At 41.0% G+C, this 24,618-nt stretch overlaps 1 protein-coding gene across 1 annotated transcript in view; it reads right to left on the bottom strand.

Annotated features, from left to right (window-relative positions):
- Nucleotides 1-2,088: 2,088 nt before the first annotated feature.
- The window catches only part of LOC143657865 (calreticulin-like), a 36,039-nt gene continuing 13,509 nt past the window's right edge, over nt 2,089-24,618 (bottom strand). Inside the window, exons 4-11 of the mRNA XM_077130366.1 lie at nt 24,376-24,477; nt 20,806-21,009; nt 16,903-16,997; nt 15,481-15,690; nt 13,002-13,115; nt 12,054-12,197; nt 7,971-8,063; nt 2,089-2,477 (exon numbers count right to left, since the gene is read on the bottom strand). Coding sequence (XP_076986481.1) covers nt 2,232-2,477; nt 7,971-8,063; nt 12,054-12,197; nt 13,002-13,115; nt 15,481-15,690; nt 16,903-16,997; nt 20,806-21,009; nt 24,376-24,477 — 1,208 coding nt within the window. The 3' untranslated portion in view covers nt 2,089-2,231. The remainder of the gene's footprint in view (nt 2,478-7,970; nt 8,064-12,053; nt 12,198-13,001; nt 13,116-15,480; nt 15,691-16,902; nt 16,998-20,805; nt 21,010-24,375; nt 24,478-24,618) is intronic.

The raw sequence follows: 24,618 nt of genomic DNA, 5'->3' as shown, positions 1-24,618 counted from the left end.
TATTAATACTACAGATGTAAATAAGTTCTTGCATGAACTATTTCAAAGGTATGAACCTTGTACAAAGCATCAACAATAAAGAGGTACAGGGAGAGAGCTACTATTGCATGCTCTGGCCTATATTTAACAGGAAGACATCACGAGTACCATACCAATACGAGGAATAAATAATTGGGGGTGGGGGATGAGAGTTAAGGAGAGCTTTGGATTTTCTCTCTGGTGAGGGGGTGTTTATCTGTTATTTTTCTCTTTGGAGCAATGAAAATTGTCTAAAATTGAAAGTGATGATGATTGTACAACTAAGAGAGGATACTGTGAGACATAGATTGTTTATTTTGGACATTATTCATGATGCCAAATGGATGGAGGTGGCCAAAGGGTACAATGACTGAGAAGCAGAAAGGTGAATTGTGATATATATCTATGATGAAATATTGTGCTGCTACAGAAAGAAACTAAGTTGTGAGCATACAATGAGGTAAATGAAGCTTGAGGACATTGTGTTTTGCAAAATAAACCAGAAACAAAAGGACAAATATTGTATGGTCTCTTTTAGAAAATACTTATAAGAAGTTCAGGGCCTAGACTGTGGGCTCTTATAGTGGCCACATTTATTCCTGAGGTTTAAGTCTTATTTCTAGATTCTCAGATGTGGTGCAATATAGTATAACCTGGAATTTCCCTGGAACTTTGGGTATCTGTGTGATACCTAAGGCTCAGAGTTAGAGTTCTGCAGCTCTGAAAGTCAGCATTGCTGCATACAACAACTGTTAAAGAAAATGATCAGGCTTCAAATAGAGACAAGAATGAAGCTGATGTGTTTGTGACCAAGGTAAATCAGAATACAGGGTAAAGCGTGACAATGTCTGTATTTTAGAAATTCATCTACTGTATGAGACCAAAGGAAGAGAGTTTCATTTGCTCCAAAACCTAAATTTTCTATAGCACCCAATCTAACGCAATCTGTCTGGATATCTCATTTAAACAACCCAAACACATGAAGCCCAGAATGAGAACAAGGGCTTGCAATTCTGTAGAGCTTAATGTAATACCCGTATATGTCCCAAGGCATATTGGACACACAAATTAAAAGTCTTCGCAAAGTTCCTTGAGAGATGAGAGAAAAAATATCAAACTACTAAGTTTTCCCATCTGGAAAACCCCTAATACTTTCTATAAACACTAGGGACTCACAAGTTAATAGGCCAAGCCTCTAATCTTGATGATCACTCTTATGAAACTTATTCTGTAAGGGAGAAGCTAAGCCTACCTATAATTATGCCTAAGAGTTACTTACTTCCAGAGAATCTCTTTTGTCACTCAGATATGGCCTTACTCTCTGCCCAACTCTGCAAGTAAAATCATTACCCTCCCCTCTACATGGGACATGACATCAGGGATGTGATTCTCCCTTGGCAACATGGGACATGACTCCCAGGGATGAGCCTGGCCCTGGCACTGTAGGATCGATAATGCCTTCCTGACCAAAAGAGGGAAAAGAAATGTGACCAAAATATCATTGGGTGGACCACAGTGGTTCAGCAGGCAGAGTTCTCGCCTACCATTCCCAAGACCCAGGTTCGATGCCCGGTGCCTCCCCATGTAAAAAGAAAAAAAAAAAGAGAGAAAAGTATGGCACACAAAATAACAGAAAAGAGAAAGAACTTTCACAAAGTATCTTTCCTTATGTGAAAATGAAGTCTAGATTTGTTTTTAAGTGCTTGACACATCTGCAAGACAAAAGTATCACTGGTCACAAATATATCCATCAGCACTGCTCAGTGAATATTAAGCAATAAGGTTATTTAAGCAAAATAAAATCTCTGGGTAGCCAAGGATAAATTAAAGGTGAGGATCAAGTTTATATAGATGCTTATTTACTGGCAATTAATTTCACAAACACTATGATAATGATGATAGTAATAGCTACCTCTTGTTGACTGTGTATTATACATCAGGCACTTTTATACATTAGCTCATTTAATCCCCAGAACAACCTCATGCAATAAGAATTATCAGTCCCTTTCCCTGATGAGGAAATGGAAATCTTAGGAGGTGATGTGACTTTCCCAAGGTCACACAGAACAAAGGAGATGAGGTGGAAAAACAAATCCAAAACTAATTCCAAAGCAAGGCAAACAATTTTGCTCCCTCAGATTTTGTCAACCACATGAACATTTCTCCTTCTAAGCAACATCATTTGTCTCTTAGTGTAATCATTTTTCCCACAGTTACAGTTCATCCTTCTTGTCAACACTGACTTGATTTTTACCCAGAAATGTACTTTCAAAATCATCTTCCTTTATCTGCCTGTCCTTTTCTTGTTCCCCAACAGGGTCCTCTTCACTTTCTTCTTCTTCAATTCCCCAGATATCCTCTTCCTCTTCCTCCTCCTTTTCCTTTTTTTTCTTGGCCTCGTCTTCCTGTTTTCTTTTTTCCATTTCCTCATACAGTTCTCTCCATTGCTTCTCTATGTCCTGCTCAGAATATGAAATTTCAAAATAATTTACAGATGCTATAAACATTAATCCATTTTAGAAATGTCTGTGTCTTCCCACACTCTTAAAGATTCCTGGAATGGTATTTATTTATATGCATATTTTTAATGTGTGTGGGATGGAGAGAAGTGTGTGTTTGTGTATGCATAATTTGTTCATAAATAAAATTGGTTCAGATTCAGCACACAGTTATTGAATGCCAACTGCTTTGCTAAGTACGGCACTAGCCATTTCTACACATGTTATTTCCATTTCTTACAGCAGTGCAATGAGGTAAGTGTTACTAGTTGCACTTTTTTTACCCCCTATTATTTATTTATTTTTAATCCATATGTTTTATTCATCTGTCAATAAGGTAGATAAAAGGAGCATCAGACACAAGGTTTTCACCACAGTCACATTGCGAAAGCTATCTCATTATACAATCATCTTCAAGAAACATGGCTGCTGGAACACAGCTCCACATTTTCAGGCACTTCCCTCCAGCCTCTCCATTACATCTTAACTAAAAAGGTGATATCTATTCAATGCAAAAGAATAACCTCCAGGATAACCTCTGGACTCTGTTTGGAATCTCTAGGCCACTGATACTTTATTTTGTCTCATTTTGTTCTTCCCCCTTTTGGTCAAGAAGATTTTCTCCATCCCTTGATGCTGAGTCCCAGCTCATTACTAGTACCACTTTTGAGATGAGGATCTGAGGGATTGATTAAATGATTTGCCCAAGGCAATATAGCTAGTAAATCACAGAACTAGGATTAGAAACCAGGTTTCTGAGCTCTGAGTCTGGTGCCTTTTCTGTTATTCCACGGTAATACAATCTTTATGAAGCGCTTTGAATTAGCTTTTGAACTGTGACCAGTACAAACCTACACTGTCAGAAACAGGACATTTCTGTGTTCACTGATGTGTTCATCTAGGTACCAGAATTTTATCCTCTGAGCCATCTCCCCAATTTTTCTACTCAGGGGGGCCTGAGAAAAAAGGGTCCTTAGCCCAAACTTCTCTAGGGCTTGAATCCCTATCTATAGCATCCCCACCTAATAGCTTTACCCAGCCTTGGAGGACAAAACCAGGTTGAGGATCTGTATACGCAGTAGACTGGGTCCCTTCTAGAATCCTACTGGGACCAAATGCTTGACATATTGTTTTGTGTTTCCCAGAAAATTAGGAAAAAATCTCTCCTGCAATCCAGACTTTACTTTATTATGCCTAGAAAGCACTGGCTATAATTGATATAATTAATCTAATTATATTATATATAATTAATCTAATTATAATATATTAATCTACATGCTGCAGTCAGCTTCCACCCTCTATTCTTCACCGAAACTCCTCTTGCCAAAGACCACCAACTTCACCAACTCCTCAATTCCACCAGGACCTACAATCTGTTGAGCCTATCATGTTTTCATTATTCCTCAACTAATTCACTTTTCTTCTTGCACAGCCTAGATTCTATCATCTATTGCTATGGTCACTCCCTTGCAAACACCCTCAATTCCCTTGCCCCACTTCCTTAGTTGGGCAAACACTCAGCCCTGGTTAAATCCAATATCTGTACCCAAGCAGAGAAAACAGCTAGAGAAAACCAAACAATTTTAAATTCATGATGACTAAACTGAAGTGAGTCCTTAGCATTAGCTGGTGAGCCTATTATATTTCTATGGTTGATTCACTCTCCTTTTGCTTGGATAACTATTTCTGACTTTCTTTTCTTTCTTCCAACCACCAATGCATCTTTACCAATGTCACTCTAAGTTGTAGGACTTACTGCCTATTTCGCAATCAAAAGAAATTTTCCACATAATTTGTAGAAGCCATGGAGGTATACCAGTTGGGTCCTTCTTGAAGAAAAATTTGTTAGTCAGCTATGAAGAATGAAGTGAGTTGACTGCCTACAACCATAGTATCTGGAAATCCACTGCAACATTTTAGCCCAGGCCATGCTGTTCTCAAGCAGCCCCTAATCAGTGACTGAGCAATGCAGGGGTTCTAGGGCCTGGTCACTTCAACAAGGAAATCCTCTACAGGCATACTTTGTACTGGACTCTTTTGGATTGGTGAGACTTTCTCAGAGTCGTCCTGAAATCTGCAGGTCCTCCTACCCAATCCTGCTACCTCCTTCCTCTCTGTTCAGAGATGTTAGACTTTCTGCATGTTTCTGCTCCCTCTACCCTTCATCTTTCCTACATACTGTCCTCAATAAATCTCCTACACTCCTAACTCTATCTTGATATCTGCTTCCCCAAGGATCTGACTGACACCACCACATTTACCCACTTACCTGCATTTATTCTCATATACTCATTCTTTGCTGATTTATTATGGATGAACTATTTATGCTGTTCTGTAAAGACAACCTATATATATATATATTTTAACATGGGCAGGCACCAGGAATTGAACCTGGTCTCCAGCATGGCAGGCGAGAACTCTGCCACTGAGCTACCATCGCACCACCCGACAACCTAATTTTTTATGTACTAGACCTCATCCATGCTCACCTGCTCAAGAACATTGCACCAAAAATTCTGTCCTTTCTCTCTTGCATTGGTTTGTCTCTATCGGATCATCCCCATTACCATACGAATCAGCATTGATATCTTCTATATAAAAAATAAAAATCTTGATCAACATCCCTTTTCATCTGCCTCTCCCCCCCCCCCCATTCTCTTCACCCTCTTTATAGCAAAACTCCTCAAAGACTGGTCTATATGTGCTGTCTCTAGTTCTTCTATTCTTTCTTTTCTGAACCTCTCCACTGAAACTGCTTTTAACAGGGTTACCAATGAATTCCACGTTACTGAATTCAGTGGCCCATTGTCAATCCTCATCTTTCTTGATTTGACACAATCAATGACTCATTTTCCCCTTAAAATACTCTTTCCACTTGGCCTACAAGATACTACTCTGACTTGGTTCTCTACCTATCTTGGTGGTCACTTTTCTTAGACTCCTTTGCTGGTTCCACTTTATCTTTCTCATCTCTAAAAACTGAGGTGCTCCAAAGCTCATCCTTGAATCTCTTTTCTATCCCTACTCATTCCTTAGAGAAGTTCATCTAGCTTATGGGATTTTTGTTTGTTTTAACATTTTTTTAAATTATGAAATATATATACAAAAAAGCAATAAATTTCCAAGTACATTTTAACGAGTAGTTATAGAACAGATTTTAAAGTTCGGTATGTGTTATCATCCCATGATTTTTCGTTTTCTTCTTCTAGCTACTGCAAGACACTGGAGACCAACAGAAATATCAATATAAGGTTTCAGCAGTCATATTCATTTGTTAAATCCTAGCTTCTCTGTTATATTCCTCCTTCTCTTTAAATTAGCTTCAATGGGGTTTTGAGTATTATCTGTAAGGCGGTGACTCCCAAATTTGTATCTCTTTTCCAATCTCATATCCAATTGCCTCCTTGACATTTCCACTTGGATTTCTATTAATCATATCAGACTTAACATTTAAAATTTATGTTTCTGATTTCTGTCGCCCAACTCTCAAAATCTGTTCCTTCCTTCATCTTCCCCACCTCAGTAATTTCATTCTTCTAGTCGCTCAGATCGAAAACTCTGGAGTCATTCTTGTATATTCTTACACATATTACATATCTAATCTACCAACCACTCTTATGAATTCTACCTTCAAGATATATCCATAGTTTGAGCACTTCACTTTATCTCCACCACTACCGCTTGCTTCTGCCATTGCTTCCGTATAGTCTTTTTAATCTCCTATGGTCTTTTTGCGACACAGAAGCCAGAGTAATATTTTTTCTTTTCATTTTTTCCCCATTATTAGAGAAGTTGTGTGATAACAGACCAATCATGCATAAAATTCAGGCTTCCCGTACACCCCCACCCCCACCAACACTTTGCTTTGGTATGGAACATTTGTTACAATTGATGATAACACATTTTTATAATTGTATTACAAAGTAATATTTTTAAGCCATGAGATAGCACATTTAAAACCCTCCAGTGGCTTCCCACTTTACTCATGGATATAGCCTGCTTCCAAAATGCTCATTTCCTCTCATTCATCTCTATCCACAAGCTCTTTACTTGTTCTTAAACAAGTGAATAATGCTTTTACTTTAAGACCTTTGCACTTGTTCTCTCTACCTAGAAGGTGCTTCCGCAGATATGCACATGGCTTGCTCCCTTACTTTGTTTAAGTCTTTTAAATTTTACTTACTCAATAAAGCCTCCCCTGGTAACTCCTATATAAAATAGCAAAGCCATCATGAACACAGCTCTCTCCATGCTTTATTGTTCTTCACAGCATATCTCACTATCATATACATATATTTTACTTCTTTATAGTTTCTTGTTGGTCTCCCCTAACTAATTATAAACACCAGAACAGTAGAAACTTCTCTGTTTTATTTTAGTACTATGTCCCTTGCAACTATAGCAGTGCTTTGAAACAAACCCTCAACAAATATTTGCCAAGCGAATATATGGTTTAATAATGATAGCTACCATGTATTAATCACTTACCAAAGGTCATGCACTTATAAGATAGTTCCCATCATTATTCCCAATTTACAGATGAGGAAATTGAAGCTCAGAGAGGTTAAGTAACTTGACCAAGGTCATGCAGATAGTAAGTGATGGAGCTTGGTTTTTAATCTAAGCGGTTTAGCACCAAAATTCATGCCCCTAACCAATATGTGATATTGTCTCAATGAAAAAAAAAAATTAGATGATCACCCCAAAGTAAAAACCAAACAAACCAGAAATTAATTGTAAGAAAATCTAATTTTTCCACAATGATTATGTCAATACTTTAGAAATATCAAGCATCAAAGTTCCCTTAAAAACTGTTTTGATGGTGGTGGTGGTGGTGCCTGCACTTTGCTAGTGCCCTAAGCCATGAGCTTGACTGGGAAATCAAGAACTGGTCATAAACCTGCTTGAAAGACATTCCTGCAGAACTGGGAAGTCCAGACTGGAGGGTGTCACCATCATGAGACCATTACCCCAAGTATCACTCCACCCATAAAATAATCTTAGGAGAGCAGGGGAACTGGTAGACAGCACAATTACCTTCCTTCTTTCTCTAAACCACCCATCAGAGATGACTCAGTTACTCTGTTCTGGATAACCACACCATAAGCAGGCAATGTGATAGAAGAAGGATGAGTTCTGGGTTCAAACTCTAACTCAACAAGTTAAGGGCTGTTTGTGTCCTTGAGCAAATCATATCTACTCTCTGAATCTCAGTTCCCACATTTGAAAAACGAGAGTATAAAATCTGCCTTGCTGGATTATTTTAAGGGCTGAACAGGAAAGTTTCGGAAAGTGCTCATGGAGTTGGTATTTGAGCTGTAGATGCCCAATAAAGGTGATTCTTCTTCCCCACCTCGTACAGCCATGTAACAAGCAAATGAAACAATGATTCTGAGGCTGATTTTTAAAATGCAAACAGTACACAACTGAAAATCAGGGTCAGGGAGCCCTTACTTTTCTTAGTCCCCAAGTCTGGTTCCCAACCTCTTCAGCAAACTCTGCGTCATTTGTAAGAAGGAAATTGTCAAAGATGCTGCCTGATTTTACCTGTTGAAGTGAAAAACAATGGCATTATTAAAATAATGTACCTAAATGTTAAAGGGCTTAAGAATCACTTGGGGGGGCCCTTGCTAAATGCAAATGCCCAGGCCTGATTTTAATGAATTTTAATGATTTTAATGAGATTTTAATGAATAAATTGAGGTAAGGCCAGGAGAATGCAGACAGTATTAATAATACAGAAGGTCTAAAATGCTACACCACCCTAGCTGATCTGCTTGTTTCCCAAGCTTCTATGCTCCTCAACTTCTTCTTTTTCTTTTTTTAATTTTAAATTTTTATTTTTTATTGTGAACAATACATATACACACACACAAAAAAAAACAATAAATTTCAAAGCACACCACAACAATTAGTTGTAGAACAGATTTCAGAGTTTGGTGTGGGTTACAATTCCACAATTTTAGGTTTTTACTTCTAGCTGCTCCAAGACACTGGAGACTAAAAGGAATATCAATACAATGATTCAGGAATTATACTCATTTGTTAAACCCTACCTTCTCTGTATAACTCCACCATCACCCTTGATCTTTCTCCCAATCCTTAGGGGTACTTGGACTATGTCCTTCTAACTTTTTCATATTGGAAGGGGCTGTCAATAACACGGACTAGGGGGATAGAACTAGCTGATATTCTAGAGAGGCTGGCCCCTCTGGGTTTCAGGACTTCTCTGGCCTAGGAACCATCTGGAGGTTTTAGGTTTCTGGAAAGTAATTATACTCCAAATTGGTGCCCAATGGCTCTCGTCCCAATTGAAATTGACAGCACATACCTCTGATACCACTTATAGATGCCCTTTCACAAGTTCTCTCCTTAATATAATCAGAAAAACTAAATGACCATACGGGAGGTTTGATGAGAAATATGAACAGAATTTGGAGTTTCTACAATTTAGATCCTGTCCCATATTTCTTTATTTTCTAAAAAATAACATTTTCAGTATATGCAATTAAAGTAAAAGATGAATCAAACCAATGTACTATTTTCAGTGTTTGCTCATGTAATAATAAAGGAACAGAATAGAAAGAGTGTAAATCTTGGAGCCACACAGACCAGCTCAACCACATACTAGTGGGGTGATCTTGGTAAATTACTCAGCTTCTCTGAGTCTATATCCTCCCAAGTAAAACAGGGAAAATAATAAGTCCCTTGCAATGATATCATGAGAATTAGAGATAATATATATGTAAAGCATAGTGTCTGGCAAATAATAGTCAATAAAGGGTAATGGTCACTATTATAAACTTTCAATATCTGGCTATGTTTCAAAAGGAGGGCCATTCTGTAATTTTTACTTGAGCAGTGTGTTAAATAAATCAGCAAAGTTTGCAGTCTGAGCTATCATGTGTCCCTCCCCTAGGTTTGGAAATGCTCCTGCCTTACTCTTTCTTGGCCAAAAGACGTTTGTTTTTTTAATAAGGAAGCTTTTATTTGGCTGGCATCACCCCATCAACCATGCTTCCAACAGAAAAACAAATGACTAAATAGTCACTTTAAATAGAGATGATTATTTTACTCTGTTATTTTTTTTTTTTAAAAAATCAGTTTTAATACATTCCTTGTGCAACTTTAAACTATTTTCTTACCTTTAGTTTTTTTTTTCTTTTTTGAGATGTCAGCAGCCTTTATTAGAGCCCTGCCCATTTGTTGGCTCTTCCATTTTCCCTACTCACACAAGAAATGTCCCTAATCCCTCCCATTCTCTCTAACGCCCCTTTGCCCCCATCCCCTTTATACTTCTGGCTCTGCCTCCAAAATGGAAGAAAATATATGTCCCTTTCTTCCAACTGTTGTCAGGAGTAAGGAACACATGATAAAGAGCTTTGTTAGGCTATAAAACTCTAATGCCCTACAGCATTTTTAAAAGGATAATTCACTTAAAGTTACCTGGTTTCTTGCTCTATCCCTCTTGGCTCACAAAATGGAAAGAGTATAGGTTTTCTACTTATTAGCTATGGGACCTTGACAAGTCAGGTCACTTCTCTGAGCCTCGACTTCCTCATCTGGACAGAACTGTGTCACGATCAAGATAAAGAGAGAATGTGGGAATGCTAGAAATGCAGACTCTCAGGCCACATCCCAGACCTGCTGGATCAGAGCCCACATTTTAACAAGATCCTCAGATGATTCATGTGCACCTGAAAGTTTGAGAAGCACTCCTCTGGCATGGTTCAAATTCTTCAAATAGAAAGGTTTGCCTGCTTATTCCACCTAGAGCAATTAATGTGGAATAATTTGTTAATATTGTGGATAAACGAAGATGAAGTTTAAAATGTATATCTTCATGTTCTGATAAGGGATGGGAGGGGAATGCATTTTAAGGAAACAGATTAGGCATATTAACATGATGGTCCATTTTTACAAGATGTAAAAAGTTTCTATTATGTATTAAAAGGGAACCGTTAAAGAAAAAAGAGAGATAAACATGGGAACTTGTGCAAACAAACTTACCCACATTTTTCAGATCAGAGAAGGAAAGAGGATACATTCTGTTCCTTCCTCCCTCCCTGCTTGTTTCCCTCCCTCTGTCCTTTCCTCCTTCCTTTTCTCTTGAGCTTTATCATACAGTCATTTTTACACATCATCTCCTTGCACTCCTGTGTTGGTCACGTTCTGCCAGGAAACCATGAAAATGGAAGGAATGGCCCCAAAAGGGGTGTCTGTCCAAGAGAACTTTGGCAGCTTTGAATTGCAGAAACCACTGGTTAGAGACAAGAGATTTCCATGGCTGTGCTCTGAACTTCCAGGAAACCACCAAGGACCAGTAGTTGCAGTTCCCAGAGGCTCTATATTAGAGGCTGATGGATCTGTGTTTGAATTCAGTCTCTGGCAAGCACTAGCTGGGTGCTCTTTGGCATGTCACCTGACATTACTGAATCTCTATTTTCTCAAATGTACAGCAGGGGTAATAATAATAAGGGATAATGATACCTATCATATAAAGTCACGAGAATTAAGGTGATAATAAAGGTAAAACATTGAATTCAAGCCAGTGTTCAACAAAAGTGAGTTCCTTTCCTCTTCCGAGGGGTTATTCTTCCAGAACTAGGTAGATTAAGGGTTTTAAAAGGCCTCTTGGGAGGGATCGGGGACAAGGCCTAGAATCTGCCTTGTCATGAGCTGGGGAGGAATACTCCCCACACTCAGTAACAGGTCCCAGGGAAGAGAGAGTTGGGGAGAGAATAATTCTCCAAAGGCCTGAGTATCTGAGCCCATCCCTTTCCCAACTAATAGAGCCAGGAATGATGACAAGCAGAGACAGGGAGGTTAGGTCAGGACCTGTCATCATGGCTGGGACAGTCACCCCAACTATTGTCCAAGGACAATTGTCCATGTTTCAAAGTTTTACCGTATCTTTGGTTCCTCTTTATCCCTAGAATCAGTCCCAAGAAGCATGTAGGATGAACAGAGACAATATAAAGTATTGAACCCTGAATCAAAAGTTAAAAAAAAACACATCTGCGCTTAAACCCCAGCTCTTCTGCTTACAGGTGTATATCTTCGAGTCTCAGTTTTTGCATTTAGAAATGGGACATTTCATAGTGAGGATTAAATGGCATATGCCAAGTCTCAAGTGCAGGGTTTGATACATGGTAGGGATTCAGTAAATTTTAGCGATTATAATTATTGGGATGAATACAATTAAGCTCCATTTAATTTTATTTTTAGCTTTTTATTATCTATCTATCTATCTTCTTTCTTTCCCCTTCCTTCCTTTCTTTCATCAATCCGTCCATGCCAGGATTCAAAGGCCACCTTGCTCCTGTACTGTGTTGTCGTTATTGTTGTTGCTATTATGATTTCTCTATTTATTTTAAAACACTTCCCCTTCCCCCCATTTTAAAGATGAGTAGAGTTGTAAGCTTAGAAGAGTCAAGACTATTCAAATCTGGTGATTTCCAGCATGGGGCTCTTTCCGTTTTGTGAAGACTTCAGAGAGACTGCTGGATCAGTGGCTCTGAGCCTAGAGAGATTTACCTGCCAAAGGTCCAGGCCAAGAACACTGATGTTATGATAGCGACAAATGGTGGGATCAGGCTTATATTTAGGGTTGTCTATTTCTGGATGAATCCACTCCCCCTGGTAATTGGGGTTGTCAATGATCCGAGGTTTCCATTGTCCCTAAGCAAAGAACCAAAGAGTGAACATGGCATTAATATTTTTCCATTCTTCTGATCTGAATCAGAAAGGCCAATCAATTTAGAAAGGCAATTGTGTATGAAGCAGGGGGGTATTCAGAGCAGGATTCCTGAAGCTTCTTTCCCCTCCTTAGAGCTGTCACATAAGACTCTACCAAATTCCCCTTTCTACTCAAAAGGGGATGAAGGAGGTGGCAGAGACCCATACTAACCCTGGTCCCATCTCTCTATAGAGGCTTGTTCATGAAATCAGGAAAATACAACTGCACAGGGACTATCACCTGAGACCCTGGCCCTTGGGGCTGTTCCCTTCCTGTTATGCAGCACAGGAAACTGTGGCCAAATAAAATCATGCTTCTTCAGCCAGTTTTGTCTCTGGACCATGTGATAGTTTTTTCCTTTATTCTCCTCCTGTGTCTTATACCAGGCCCGAAGTTAGCCCTTAGAGGGAAGTCCTCCCCACCTCCAAATAACTTTGGTTCATTCATGTCCTATGCCTTCCCCTCTGGCCCTCTCCTGAGACTTCAAGTTTCTGGCCTCTGACCCATTTCCTGTTTTGACCAGAGTCCTCTGACCTGTTGCTTTCTGCTCTGGACAAACCCCTCTATCTTTCTGTATTGGCTTTACCAGCCCACTCTTTCCCAAGAAGGAACCTGAGGGCAAGGCTTAGATGAAGGTATAGTTCCATGAGGGGTACGATAACCACAGGATCTCAGAGTTTCTGTTTGATCTCAGAGTTTCTCTTCTGTCTTATTTCCCAGCCCTACTGGAAAGAGAGGCCTCTCACCTTATATTTTGGGTTTGGTATCAGGGGCCCCTCCCAAACCCCGTCCATGGCCTCATTCCAGTCATCTGGCTTCTTGGCCTCTGGGTCTGGGATGTACTCGAAGTCCTCCCAGTCCTAAAAGAAAATGAAGCTTCAGGAGGACAGATGCACGTAGCCAGGACGAGACAAGGGTCCAGCACAGTCAGGCCGGCCCTGGCTCCCTGCCCCTGCAATCTGCCTGTCCCCACCGCCAGGCTCCTGGATGAAAATTTAGCCCAGGACTCTGGAAATAAAACCAAGCAGGAGAAAAAAAGGCTTTAAGTTTCTCTTGTCCCTCACTCTGGGCTCACCATCACTCTGCGTGTGAGTACTTTAAGCTCAAATAAAATGTGGTCATCCATTCACAGATGGGATCCTCTAGTCTCTGGCCCTGCTCCTCTCCCGCTGTTATCATAATAGAGCTTCCAGCCTGGATCTCTCCCTCCTTAAGCCCTCTCTTAGTGATTTGCCTACTGCCCTAGGATTTTCTAAGACCTGTATCCATCCTCCCTTGTAGTCCAGATCCCTCCTATTTTCCAGGACAGAGCCCCAAGTCACCGATAGCCCTTTCCCAACTTTTGTATTTCTTTGGCTTTGTAGGCTTTGTATTTCTTTGCTCTGCCTATGTGGCAGTTCACCTTGGTGCTGACCATTTGCTGGCTTCCATGCCAGCCCATCAGATTCATAATCATTCAGCCCAACTCCTGCTGGGATAGTTCCCTGGCCCCTGGCCTGTCTCACTAGCTTTGGTATTCCTGAGACATGCAGTCAGCCACCTATCCTGGGGGCTATAGGCTTGATAGAGCCCTGAATATTTATTCAGTTTCCCTCTTCCCCTGGTTCACTCAGTAGAGGACACAGAGGCCTGCAGCCTCTCCCATCTTCCTCAGACCCTGGGCCAACCCTGACTCCATCGGGTGCACGGTCTTTTCCAGGAGGGAGGGTCTATGGTTAGGCCTGCCACTCTAAGCCTGCGCTTGCTGGGGCTGGTAGAAACCTAATCCCTTATACTCCAGTGGTGTCAAAGGCCCAGACACTCTCCCTCATCATCTCCCCTAATTCCCTGACTACACTTCAGTCCCCCTGGGGTTGGAGCCCTTTGCTGACTCTCCCTCCACAAGGCTGGGCCACTGCCAGCCACTCTGCAAGCCTCTCCCTAAGGAGAGGGACTGGATTTCAGCTGCTAGGCTCCATACTGCCCTCTGCCTGATCTCAAATATCTCCACTACCTGGAGCTGACCCTTCCCTACTCGGGAGTAGGAAAATGGCATGGGCGGTCCTCCACAACCTGGCTCTGGTAGACCTCTCCAGCCTCATCTCTTTCCACTCCCCACCTTGAACTTTACGCTACCGAAATACTGCTTTCAGTTTTTTACTACACAGCCATTATTTTTCATCTTACACTTGGTCTTTGCTCCTGTGTTCATTCCTGAGTTAGAAACAGCTCCCCTCCAACTCAATTTTCTACTTCCCTTGCTCTAATAAATTCATTGTTTGAAATTCAATATATTATTAGTATGTTTTTTTTTGTGTGTGTGTGTGTCTGTACTGAGGATTTACTATGTACCAGGCACTATTTTATGTATTTTATATAAGCTTTTTCATCTTCACAACAATCTTTATACATAAGTATTATTATAATCCCCATCTTACAGATGAGGAAATTGACCTTCATAGCAGTTACGTTTCTTTTCATTGTCTGAGGTCTAACTGCTAGTAACTTGGAAGCTCGCAGTTGGTAAGGGGTAATGCTTAGATTCAAACCCACATGTCTGACTCCAGAATTGATGCCCTAATCCCTAGGTTAACCCAATCACTCCAGCATTCTTCTTTTCAGACCATCACCTAGACCCACACCCAAACTGCGTTAGAAGGCTCTTGGGGCTCCCACATGCCTTGGCTTCCCTGGATCTCAGCAGTTATTATATGATGTGATCATTGTCTATTAACTTGCCTGCTTCCTCCACTAGACTCTAAGCCCCTGAAAGACAGAGATTGTCCTACCTGTAGCTATAGATAGTACAGCTTCCTCAGGGGATGATAATGAATTAGTGATACACTCCACACCCTTCCCATATCAGTAATTTTGGAGTCAAAAGATCTAGGTTTAAATCTTAGTTTAACGTAGATGTGCTCAGAAAAGACTCTTCATTCTCCTGATCCATAAAATGATGTCAGTCATATGATGTCATATTCATAAAATGAAAATGTCAATTTGCCGGTCCATAAAAGAGGGATCATAACACCGCTCACAAGGAAAGATTGAATTAAGTTTCTGGCACATAGTAGATTCTCAGCAAATGTGAGTTACTTCCCTCCACATTTTTTTGGATGCCAATTTTTAGCTGGACACTTTCTTGGGGGATTTCTTGGGGATCCCAGACTGTTCCACTGTTCTCAACTTCATTTTTTCATTCCCACAGCTGTAGTCCTCCCTATTTCCCACCCCAAACCCTCTGACCTCTGGTTTCTTATCTTCAGGATCCTCTATTTGTAGACGTTCATCCCATTTCCTTGGTTTCCGTGCATAGGGGTCTTTTATTTTCCTGGGAGGCAAGAAATCCCAATCGTCCTCCAGATCGCCAGCCGCCACTTGCTGGTTGTCGATTTTGACCTCATACGTAGCATTGGGGCGAATGATCAGAGTATACAGGTGGGTGTCTTTATTGATCTATGAAGGGAAGGGAGGATTGGGGGAGCATCTTAATCCTGTGTTGCACACCTTTAGAGCTCAAGCATTAAATGCTTCATTTAAAACAGAACTTCAGTTCCCTGAATGCCACCTCCACATATTCACAAACACACTGTACCATGTCCCTTGCCCTGTTTCTCTGGTTACCCCTACACAGACTCTGAGGTTCATTTTCCCAGGTACATACTCAGAAGAGCCTTCCCTGAACCCTTTATCACGTCAAGGGCCTCCTCCCGTTCTCCCCAAGCCCCGATCCCCAGCTCCACTACAGCTCTGATCCTTCTAGAGGTCACTGTCTGTCCCACTAGACTATGAGTTCCTCAATGGGTGGAGTCACATCTGACTCTTCTGTTATGTCTGCGACTCCCAGCACAAGGCCTGCCACAGAGAGGGACCTGAGGGACCTGCTCCACATACCTGTGCACAGTTCTGCAAAGGAAGGCCCTGGGCCTGCCCATGGGTTCTCCAATGACCCAGGCCATACCGGCTTCCCGAGATTCACTTTCTGTGCTCCAACTGTGCCAAACTTCATGCAATCCTACTCTCTCTCGTGTGTCCTGGAGTTTTCTCTCACTATTACCCCTCCAGGAATTCACTCCACCCTAAAACGGTCACACTCCTTCACCAGACTCATTTTTCATTCTCATTTTTCAAAACTCAGCACAGGAGAAATCTTCCCCAGGAAGCATTTCCTAAGTCTTATGGTTTTCTGAGCCTCACACAGACCCTGGTCACACTGGATGATCGCTCTCCTTTACTTGACTATCACTGCCACTGCACTGTGAGTTCTGTGAGGGCAGAGGCCATGTCCGACTCACTGTGCCTCCAGCCCAAGGCCCAGCACAGTGTTGGCACTCAGTGAATGCCTTTGAGCTGCTGATGAATGATCCTCCGGCCAATCTAGGCCTCTCTGGTGTGATGTGACCAAAATAAACCCCAACATTTGTTTCCTCCCATCTAGCAATGGGGGAACTTTGTTATGCCAAACACTGTTGCAAGAGAGGACCTCATATGACTTCCTAGGTTTTTGGTATGGGTGCTTCCATGTAAACTCCTGCAATTTACAACACTTATCTAGATCTATTTCCTAATCGTAAAATGGAGATGATGGTATTTACTTATAGAGTTTTTGGTAAAGATTAAATGAGATAACATACAAAATGCAGGTTCAGGACCAGCCTGCACACTTACCCTGCACTTGATGGTCTTGTTGTTTTCATGGTACTTCCCTTGGTAATGGAGGATGACCTGTACCTTGTTGTTGCCAAAGCCGCAGATGTCTGGGCCTGGAAATTAAACTTCAGGGCATGACTACTCAAGATTTTCAGGCAGTTTGCCTGGTCCAAGGTCAAGACCAAGACAAACCCTGCCTATATAACAGTCATAGGAAACAAACGGCATGTTCAAATTTAGGATTATTTGGAAAGGATTTAAGAAAAACTATTTACAAAAGTGCAGGCAGAATGGTAGGGGGAGGAAAAAAGGAATAGTGCTGTGCTTAGGTCTGTTTCACCCCTAGGCCTGAAGGGTCATGGGCAAGGAGTAGTTATCAGACACCTGTGCAGAGGGCAGCCAGGAAGGAAGCTGTGACTTTCAGTCATGGAACACAACTCTCTCTTCTTCCTCTGAGCTCCTGCCAGGGCTCCACATTGACCAAACCTAACCAGAAGTCCCTTCCGTCCTAGGCCCTGGGCTTGGCATTTTATACAACAACATTTAATTCTCACAACAAATAGGCACTGTCATGCCCACTTTTAGCTAGGGAAATTGTGGCTCAGAAGGGTTAAATAACTTACCCATGATTAAATAGTTAATAAGTAGCTGGATTTCAAACCCAAGTTTAACTAGAACAAAGTCTGTGTTTTTTTCCTGCTAATCCATGTTAAGAATTTGAAAAATAATTCCCCAAGGAAACAATATTATACATGATTCGCATGTACAGTTCACCAAAGAGTCTCAGGCTAGTTCACCAAAGCCTCATTAATCCTAAACATATAGTACTATGCATTCCGGTTTTCATTTCAGAGAGGGAGAGAAATGACACACCAGGGACCACTCTAACCAAATCCTCATGCTTTACTTCATATTAGGCTAATCTACACAAGCCTATTTAATCTTTAATGCCCTCTGGGGCCTCCTTCTCAATGTTTCTATCAGAAAATTCCTCCTAAGTTCCACCTCGGCACCCTAGCAACATTTAATAAAAATGATGACAACTCCCGGGTTCAGAACATACACTCCATACTAGGTCATTTACACAGGGTTTCACTGAATCCTAACACTGAACTGGTGAAGCATACGTAGTGGACAAAGGTCATTTTCTGGCCCATTTGCCCTGGCACTCAGCACCCTGGTCTCCTTTTGGGGGAATTACTTCTCCAGTGTATGTTGTCTTGGTGGGTTGGTGTATCACGATGACCTGCCTTTCAATGACAGAAGCCCAAAAGGTCCCTGGTGAATCTTCCTCTCAGATCTTTCCTTTCACTACCCAGTATAGCCAAAAAGCAGTCATACTTTCTGTATCAGGACTTTGAACCTTTAGAGGAATGAGACAAGGACAAGACATAATTTGAATTTGTTCAGTCCAGTAGGGTGACTGCAGTGATAGACAGCATAGTGCAGGCTTTTTTCCAAGTGTGTCTCCATTTTTTCCACCAATTCTGTGAGTTCCACAATATCCTTTTCTTTTGGGGGGTGGTGCTTGGGCCAAGAATCGAACCCAGGCAGTCAAGCATTCTACCACTGGACCACCCAAAATATCCTTTTAATATATTTCCTTTTTATTGTAAATTGCTGTTTTGATTTCTCTCATTTATAATCAAGTATGCTGATGAACCATAATAATAATATTCCCATTTTCCAGAAGAGAAAACTACAGCTCAGAGGACCTAAGCAACTTGCCCAAGTTCATTACAGAGTAAAGATCGGGACCTTGGTGTGTCTAACTCCAAAGCTTTTTCTCTTTATAGTAGGTATACACTTTCTCTGCCTCCTAGGTATGCAGTTTCCCTACTTCTGTGGGAACTAATGCCCCCTTATGACTTCCCCTCTTGTCATACCTCCTGGCCTGTTTTAAGCCTCTGATGACTCCTCTGGTCTGGGGAAAGGGCCCAGCCACAGTGGAGTTGAGATAATGAGAGATTGTGGCATCTTTCTGTTCCCTTCCAGGCCTGGATACTCCCTGGATTTTCTTGTGCCAGCTCCAGGGACTGATCTGCTTCTCTTGGGCATGTCACATATTCTCACAATTTCAACTTCCTTTTTTAGAATGGCCCTAATGGGACCTTTTAGAGTTCAAGGGACATAATAGATATGCTATTAATACTTTATTTTTTTCCCTTTCTTCTCTCCCATACTTCACCCTAATCTTCTGGCTAGAGTTTTCCTTCTTGGTTCTTCAGGAACAGAGCTCAATCACCAGCTTCTTGCCTATCCTAGAGTATCTCTTTGCCTTTGTAGGATTCTCTAAATCTAAGAGATTTTAAAGCCACTAATGATGGAAGAACTCAGGGAAACCAAGCTCTATCTTACAATTTGTCTCTTTTATTGTAGTTCCCTCTGGGTGGAGTGCCCTTTGAGCAAAATTTTTATTAAAATAAAATACCTTCTTCCAAATTTTTAATAAAATCATTGTCTAGAAAATGAAATTCAAGCTCCTTACCCTGGACTTCTGAGGCTCTCAGGAATAGGTTTTAACCTAGCTTTACAACTTCATCTCCCATCTTATTGCTCTCTGACTATATTTACACACACACACACACAGTTGAATTTCATTTGAGTTCCATGCTTCTGAGCTTTTGCATGCACTCAGTTCCTCCACCTCCTTCTCTGCCTACTAAAATCTTACTCATTCTTCAAAGAACAATGAATAAAAAAAGCTACGAGTTGGACTAAATCAGGCCATCTTCTGTGATCTCATAACAGCTCATCAATACTTTTTTTTTAACTGATACTTTTTTAAAGTATGTCTTTCAAAAAAGTTAGTCATACGCTTGCATTCCCAGTAAGCTGAAGGAATCAGTGGGATGAGGGAAGTAGAAAGAGGACGGGCTTTAGAGGTGTGCAGACAGGGTTCATATCCTGTCTCACTTTTGGGCAAATTTCTTGCCTCTGTTTTCTCATCTGTAAAATGGAGATGATAGTGCTAACTCATTGAATTGTTTGAGCATAGACAAATAATATTCACACGAAAAGGAAAAAAATCATATTTTTGAATGATTTCCAATTTTTCCACCATGACCACCACTACCATGTACACATATAAACTCCTTTTGAGAAGGATGGATTCCAAAGAAAATAGAGAGATGGACAGAGACACAAATTTTAGACACCCAGAATGCTATACTGCTCTAATTAAGAAAGAGATTGAAAGACAAGAAAGATATTATTTGAGTTCTGGAAGGAGAGCATGCAGACAGAAAAAGGAGGCAAAGAGGCTGAAGAGAAGAGTCATGGCAAGGGCTTGAAGGAGAGATCAGAAGTTCCCTGGGAAATAAAGAAATATTTAGAGAGAATTTTAAGGAAATTTTGCTGCACGCCATGAAAAGTAACCCTTTCCTCCTACTTTGTACAAAAACATCCAGTAAAATCTACTATCCCCATCCATGCTTTGGAAGTTGGATTTGTTGTTATGTGCTGGTTGGAGCTAAGAATGGGACAGCCCCAAGGAAACCTAGTTACATATTTAAGTTACAGCTGCACATTCTGGGCACTTTACAGGTACTTCATAAAAGTGATTTCCTTGATGACTTTTCTCTTGCTGAGGGCTGGAACTTCCTTCACACCATAGTGCGAGTAGATACCTTTGAGAAAGTCTACACTGTTTATAACCTCCTCCCCCATGGTTGAGACCTGGAGAGGTCCTCCTGTATTATTGACATGTTGATTCCATGTGACCCCCACCTTCTTGGCTTATTTCATTAACATTTAGGTTTAGAGTTGCTTCTTTCAGTTCTTTGAAGAGTTCTACTATGTAGGGGGAAAGCTATTAAATGAGGTGGATTCTGTGCTAGGTCAAGCAAGGCTTTCCTTCCATTATAGTGACATTCATTAAGACCTCCTATGGCTGGCAGCAACTGCCATCAAAAGGCTTACCAAACATGATGTAATATTCCGACTCCGAATGCATATCCTCTTGGTTCAAGGTGTCAGGAAAGAGTTTCACATACCCACCACCACAATCGATGCCTTGCTCATGCTTTACTGAAAACTGAACCACCAAGGTCTCATTCTCATTGCTGAATGGCTTAAACCTGGTGGAGAGGGCATAAAACTTGGCATCTTCGCTGGTCTGAAGACCTGGGAGCAGAGAGTACAGTCTTCAGGCTTAAATAGCCAAAGAGCATCCAAAGAGAGCCAGCACGTGGCCTAACTAATCTCTGATATTTTCTTGTGCACCTATTGTGTGGCAGGTGCTGTGCTGAATGTTTTTTGTATCTTAGTCCATTCCCATTCAAGTTTTAGAGCAACCCTGTAAAATGGATATTATCCCTACTTTACAAATTAGGAGTATGAGTTATGGGGAAGTGAAGTGACTTGCCTGGATCACACAGCTAGTAAATAACTGAGCTGGGATTTTAAGCCAGGTCTGATTCTTTCTTTCTCCTATACCATACAGCCTCTGATTTTCGAGAGATACTTGAATACTGCTTTGCAGCTTTACAAAACAGGGCCCTGTTTCTTCTGAGGCCACTTGGGTGGCCAGAATCAGGCTCTGTCATGCATCAGTGCTGTGGTAGGAAGAGACCCAACACTGCCTCTTTGAACAAATAATAATAATTACAAACATTATTGAACACTTATCCTTTGCCAGGCAATGTGCTTCACTGACATGTATTACCTCATCTAATCCTAATAAGCCCATGAGTGGGCTCTGCTAAAATCTTTGTGTTACCACGAAGTCATCGAAGCTCTTTCATTTGACCAGGATCACACAACCAGTAAGTCCTGTCTGATTACAGCATGCCCACCCTCAACCATAAGATTTTACTTACCCCTCCAAAGACTATCAAGGTTATAAGGGATCTCAGAGCCTTTCTACTCTAACCACGTTATTTTTTTTCTTTTGTAACAATTTTTTTAACTTTTTTATTATAGAGTATAACATATATACAAAGCAAAGAAATAAAAGCAAAAGTTTTCAAAGCACTATTCAATGAGTAGTTACAGGACAGATCCCAGAGTTTGTCATGGGCCATGATGCTCTTAGGACCATATGATCCTCTCAGATTTTTCCTTCTAGCTGCTCCAGAATATAGGAGGCTAGAAGGCTTAAATATTTTTTTTATCACCACCATTGACTTTTTTCTTTATTTTTTGTGAAAAATAACATATATACAAAAAAGCAATAACTTTCAAAGCACAATTGTAGAACATATTCCAGAGTTTGACGTGGGTTACAATTCCACAATTTTAGGTTTTCACTTCTAGCTGCTCTAAGATACTGGAGACTAAAAGAGATATCAATTTAACGATCCAGCATTCATATTCATTTGTTAAATCCTATCTTCTCTGTATAACTCCACCATCACCTTTGATCTTTTTATCCTACTCTTTAGGCTTGTTTGGGCTATGGCCGTTCTAGCTTTTTCATTTTGGAAGGATCTGTCACTAATATGGGGTCAGGAGATGGAACTAATTGATGTGCTGCAGAGGCTGGGCCCTCTAGGTTTCAGGACTTACCTGGTCCAGGGACCCATCTGGAGTTGTAGGTTTCTGGAAAGTTACTCTAGTGCATGGAGCCCTTGTGGAATTTTATATATTGCCCTAGTTTTTTCTTCTTTAGGAATGGCTGGAAAGGTCTTGGTTGGGGGTTGGCAGGTTATGGTAGGTAACAATGTCTAAGAGCAACCTCCAGAGTAGCCTCTTAATTCTATTTGAACTCTGTCTGCGCCACTGATACTTCAACCACATTATTACTTAGTTGAGGAAACCAAACCCCAGAGAAAGGAAGTTAACTTATCCAAGATCATACTGTCACAAGTGGCAGAACTAAGATATGAGCCGGGTCTTTCCATTACTCCATGCTGCTGCTCAGCTTGCTGGCTATGGCTCTGATCAGTCACCTAAACTCTCTTAGCCTCAGTTTCACCATCATCAGAAGGTGAAGGTCAAATGGGTAAGAGATGTGAGAAGCATTTTAAAACTGTAAATACAAAATACAAGGGGCTATCACTATTCATGTCTTTGGTTATATTCATACTTTGAACAGGAACCCTCCTCTCAACCCTAAGCTGGGCAAGGGTCCTTCCTCCATGATACCACAGCTCTGTTCTTCCCTGAGTCACACTATATTTTAGTCTCTTTGAACAATTTTTAAGTTCTGAAGATCAGGGGCATCTTTATATTCCCCGCATCTAGGACAGGGTCTGGCATAGGAGATGCTCAATAAATGTGTTAAATTGCACAGAAGGCTCACATGTCATGGATCCTGATTCAGACAACGTCTCTTGGGCATCTACGGCACACCAGGCTCTATGTTAAGCACTTCCATGTTTGGTATTGCCTTAGGAGCTCTCTGCATTTTAAAGAGTATGCTTACTTCCCCCTCACGTGGAGCTGGAGTAGCCGGGGTGATTTCATGGAAGAAGGAGTGGGTACGTGGGAAAGGGAACCTGTAGGCAGAAGACCCAGCTTTCAGTCTTCACACTGCCAAAATTTGCCCAGCAAAATCTCCCCTCTCTCTGAATCTGATTTGCACCAAGGGGCCCTTCTAGACCACAAGAGAGGAACCCAAGGAACTTGAGTGGGATGAGATGTGAGGGGCAACAGCTGAGGAATCAAAGTGAGAGGACGTGGATGTCTGTGCAGACAGCCCTCAGAGGCCCCCCACAGGTGACTCAGTCTCCAATTCTGTCCTTTAGAAATGGTTTTCCAGCACGAAGGAGATTTAAAATGCCTGAGCCAGTTCTTCATTCTCTCCTTTAATAAACACGAAAATGAGATTCATAACTGTAGCCAGGAAGGAGAAGATGGGAAATCACTCCAGAGAATGATCAATGGATTCTATTTATAGGACAAAAGCTTCCTTAGACAAAAACCCAGGCCTGCAGACCGTGTCCTCAGAGTTTGCCTTGTCTAATGAGCATTGCAGGTGATAACTGATATCTCCGTCTAATATCAAGGCTCAGAGAAGAAACGACTCGCCCAAATTATGCAATCAGTAAATTATGGAGCTGGGAGTTACCTCAGGTTTTTCTCTGTTTTGCATTGTACTAACGTGCTCCAGGGAAGAACATTTGGACGTTATATGGTACTTCCCCTGTTTCGATTGTGGATTGTTATTTGAAAAATCCTAAGGTTGATGAAAGCAGTATTGTCTAAAGGTAGATTTAGATCTGAGCCCCACCTCTTGACAACAGTGTGTGTAGCGTTGGGCAAATTACCTAATCTCTCTGAGGGAAAATAATACTAACTGCTTTATTAAGTAATAGGAAGATTAATGAGGATAATGTGTGGAAGGACTTAGTTTTAAATGCCTGTTGTTCAATAAGTGGCCGTCATTATTTTTGTTGAGATTGTCTTCAGGTAGCCAGTTCACTCTTCTCCATCTACTACATTTTTATTTTAAGAAAAAGAAATGAATTTGTGATCATGGATAAAACAATTGTACAAAAGTCTGATTTTTTCCAGCCAGTCGGTATATCCCTGAATTCCAGTATTTACCTTTATCTTTTTCTTTGTCTCCATAAAATCTTCCTGCTGTCAGCTGAAATTTGCCATAATCTGGCTTATGTTTAGATTCCACCCATCTTTTTTTCCACCCATCTATGGGGCAAAGGAGAAAAAAGAAACACATGAAAATAAGTTATATTTTCTTAACATCAATAGAATGCAGCAGGGCGGGCCATGGTGGCTCAGTGGCAGAGTTCTCACCTGCCATGTGGGAGACCCGGGTTCGACTCCCAG

The sequence above is a fragment of the Tamandua tetradactyla genome, chromosome 2 (assembly GCF_023851605.1).
Source record: "Tamandua tetradactyla isolate mTamTet1 chromosome 2, mTamTet1.pri, whole genome shotgun sequence".
NCBI lineage: Eukaryota > Metazoa > Chordata > Mammalia > Pilosa > Myrmecophagidae > Tamandua > Tamandua tetradactyla.
The sequence above is the reverse complement of the archived record's forward strand: the minus strand, read 5'-3'. Positions and strand labels throughout refer to the sequence as shown.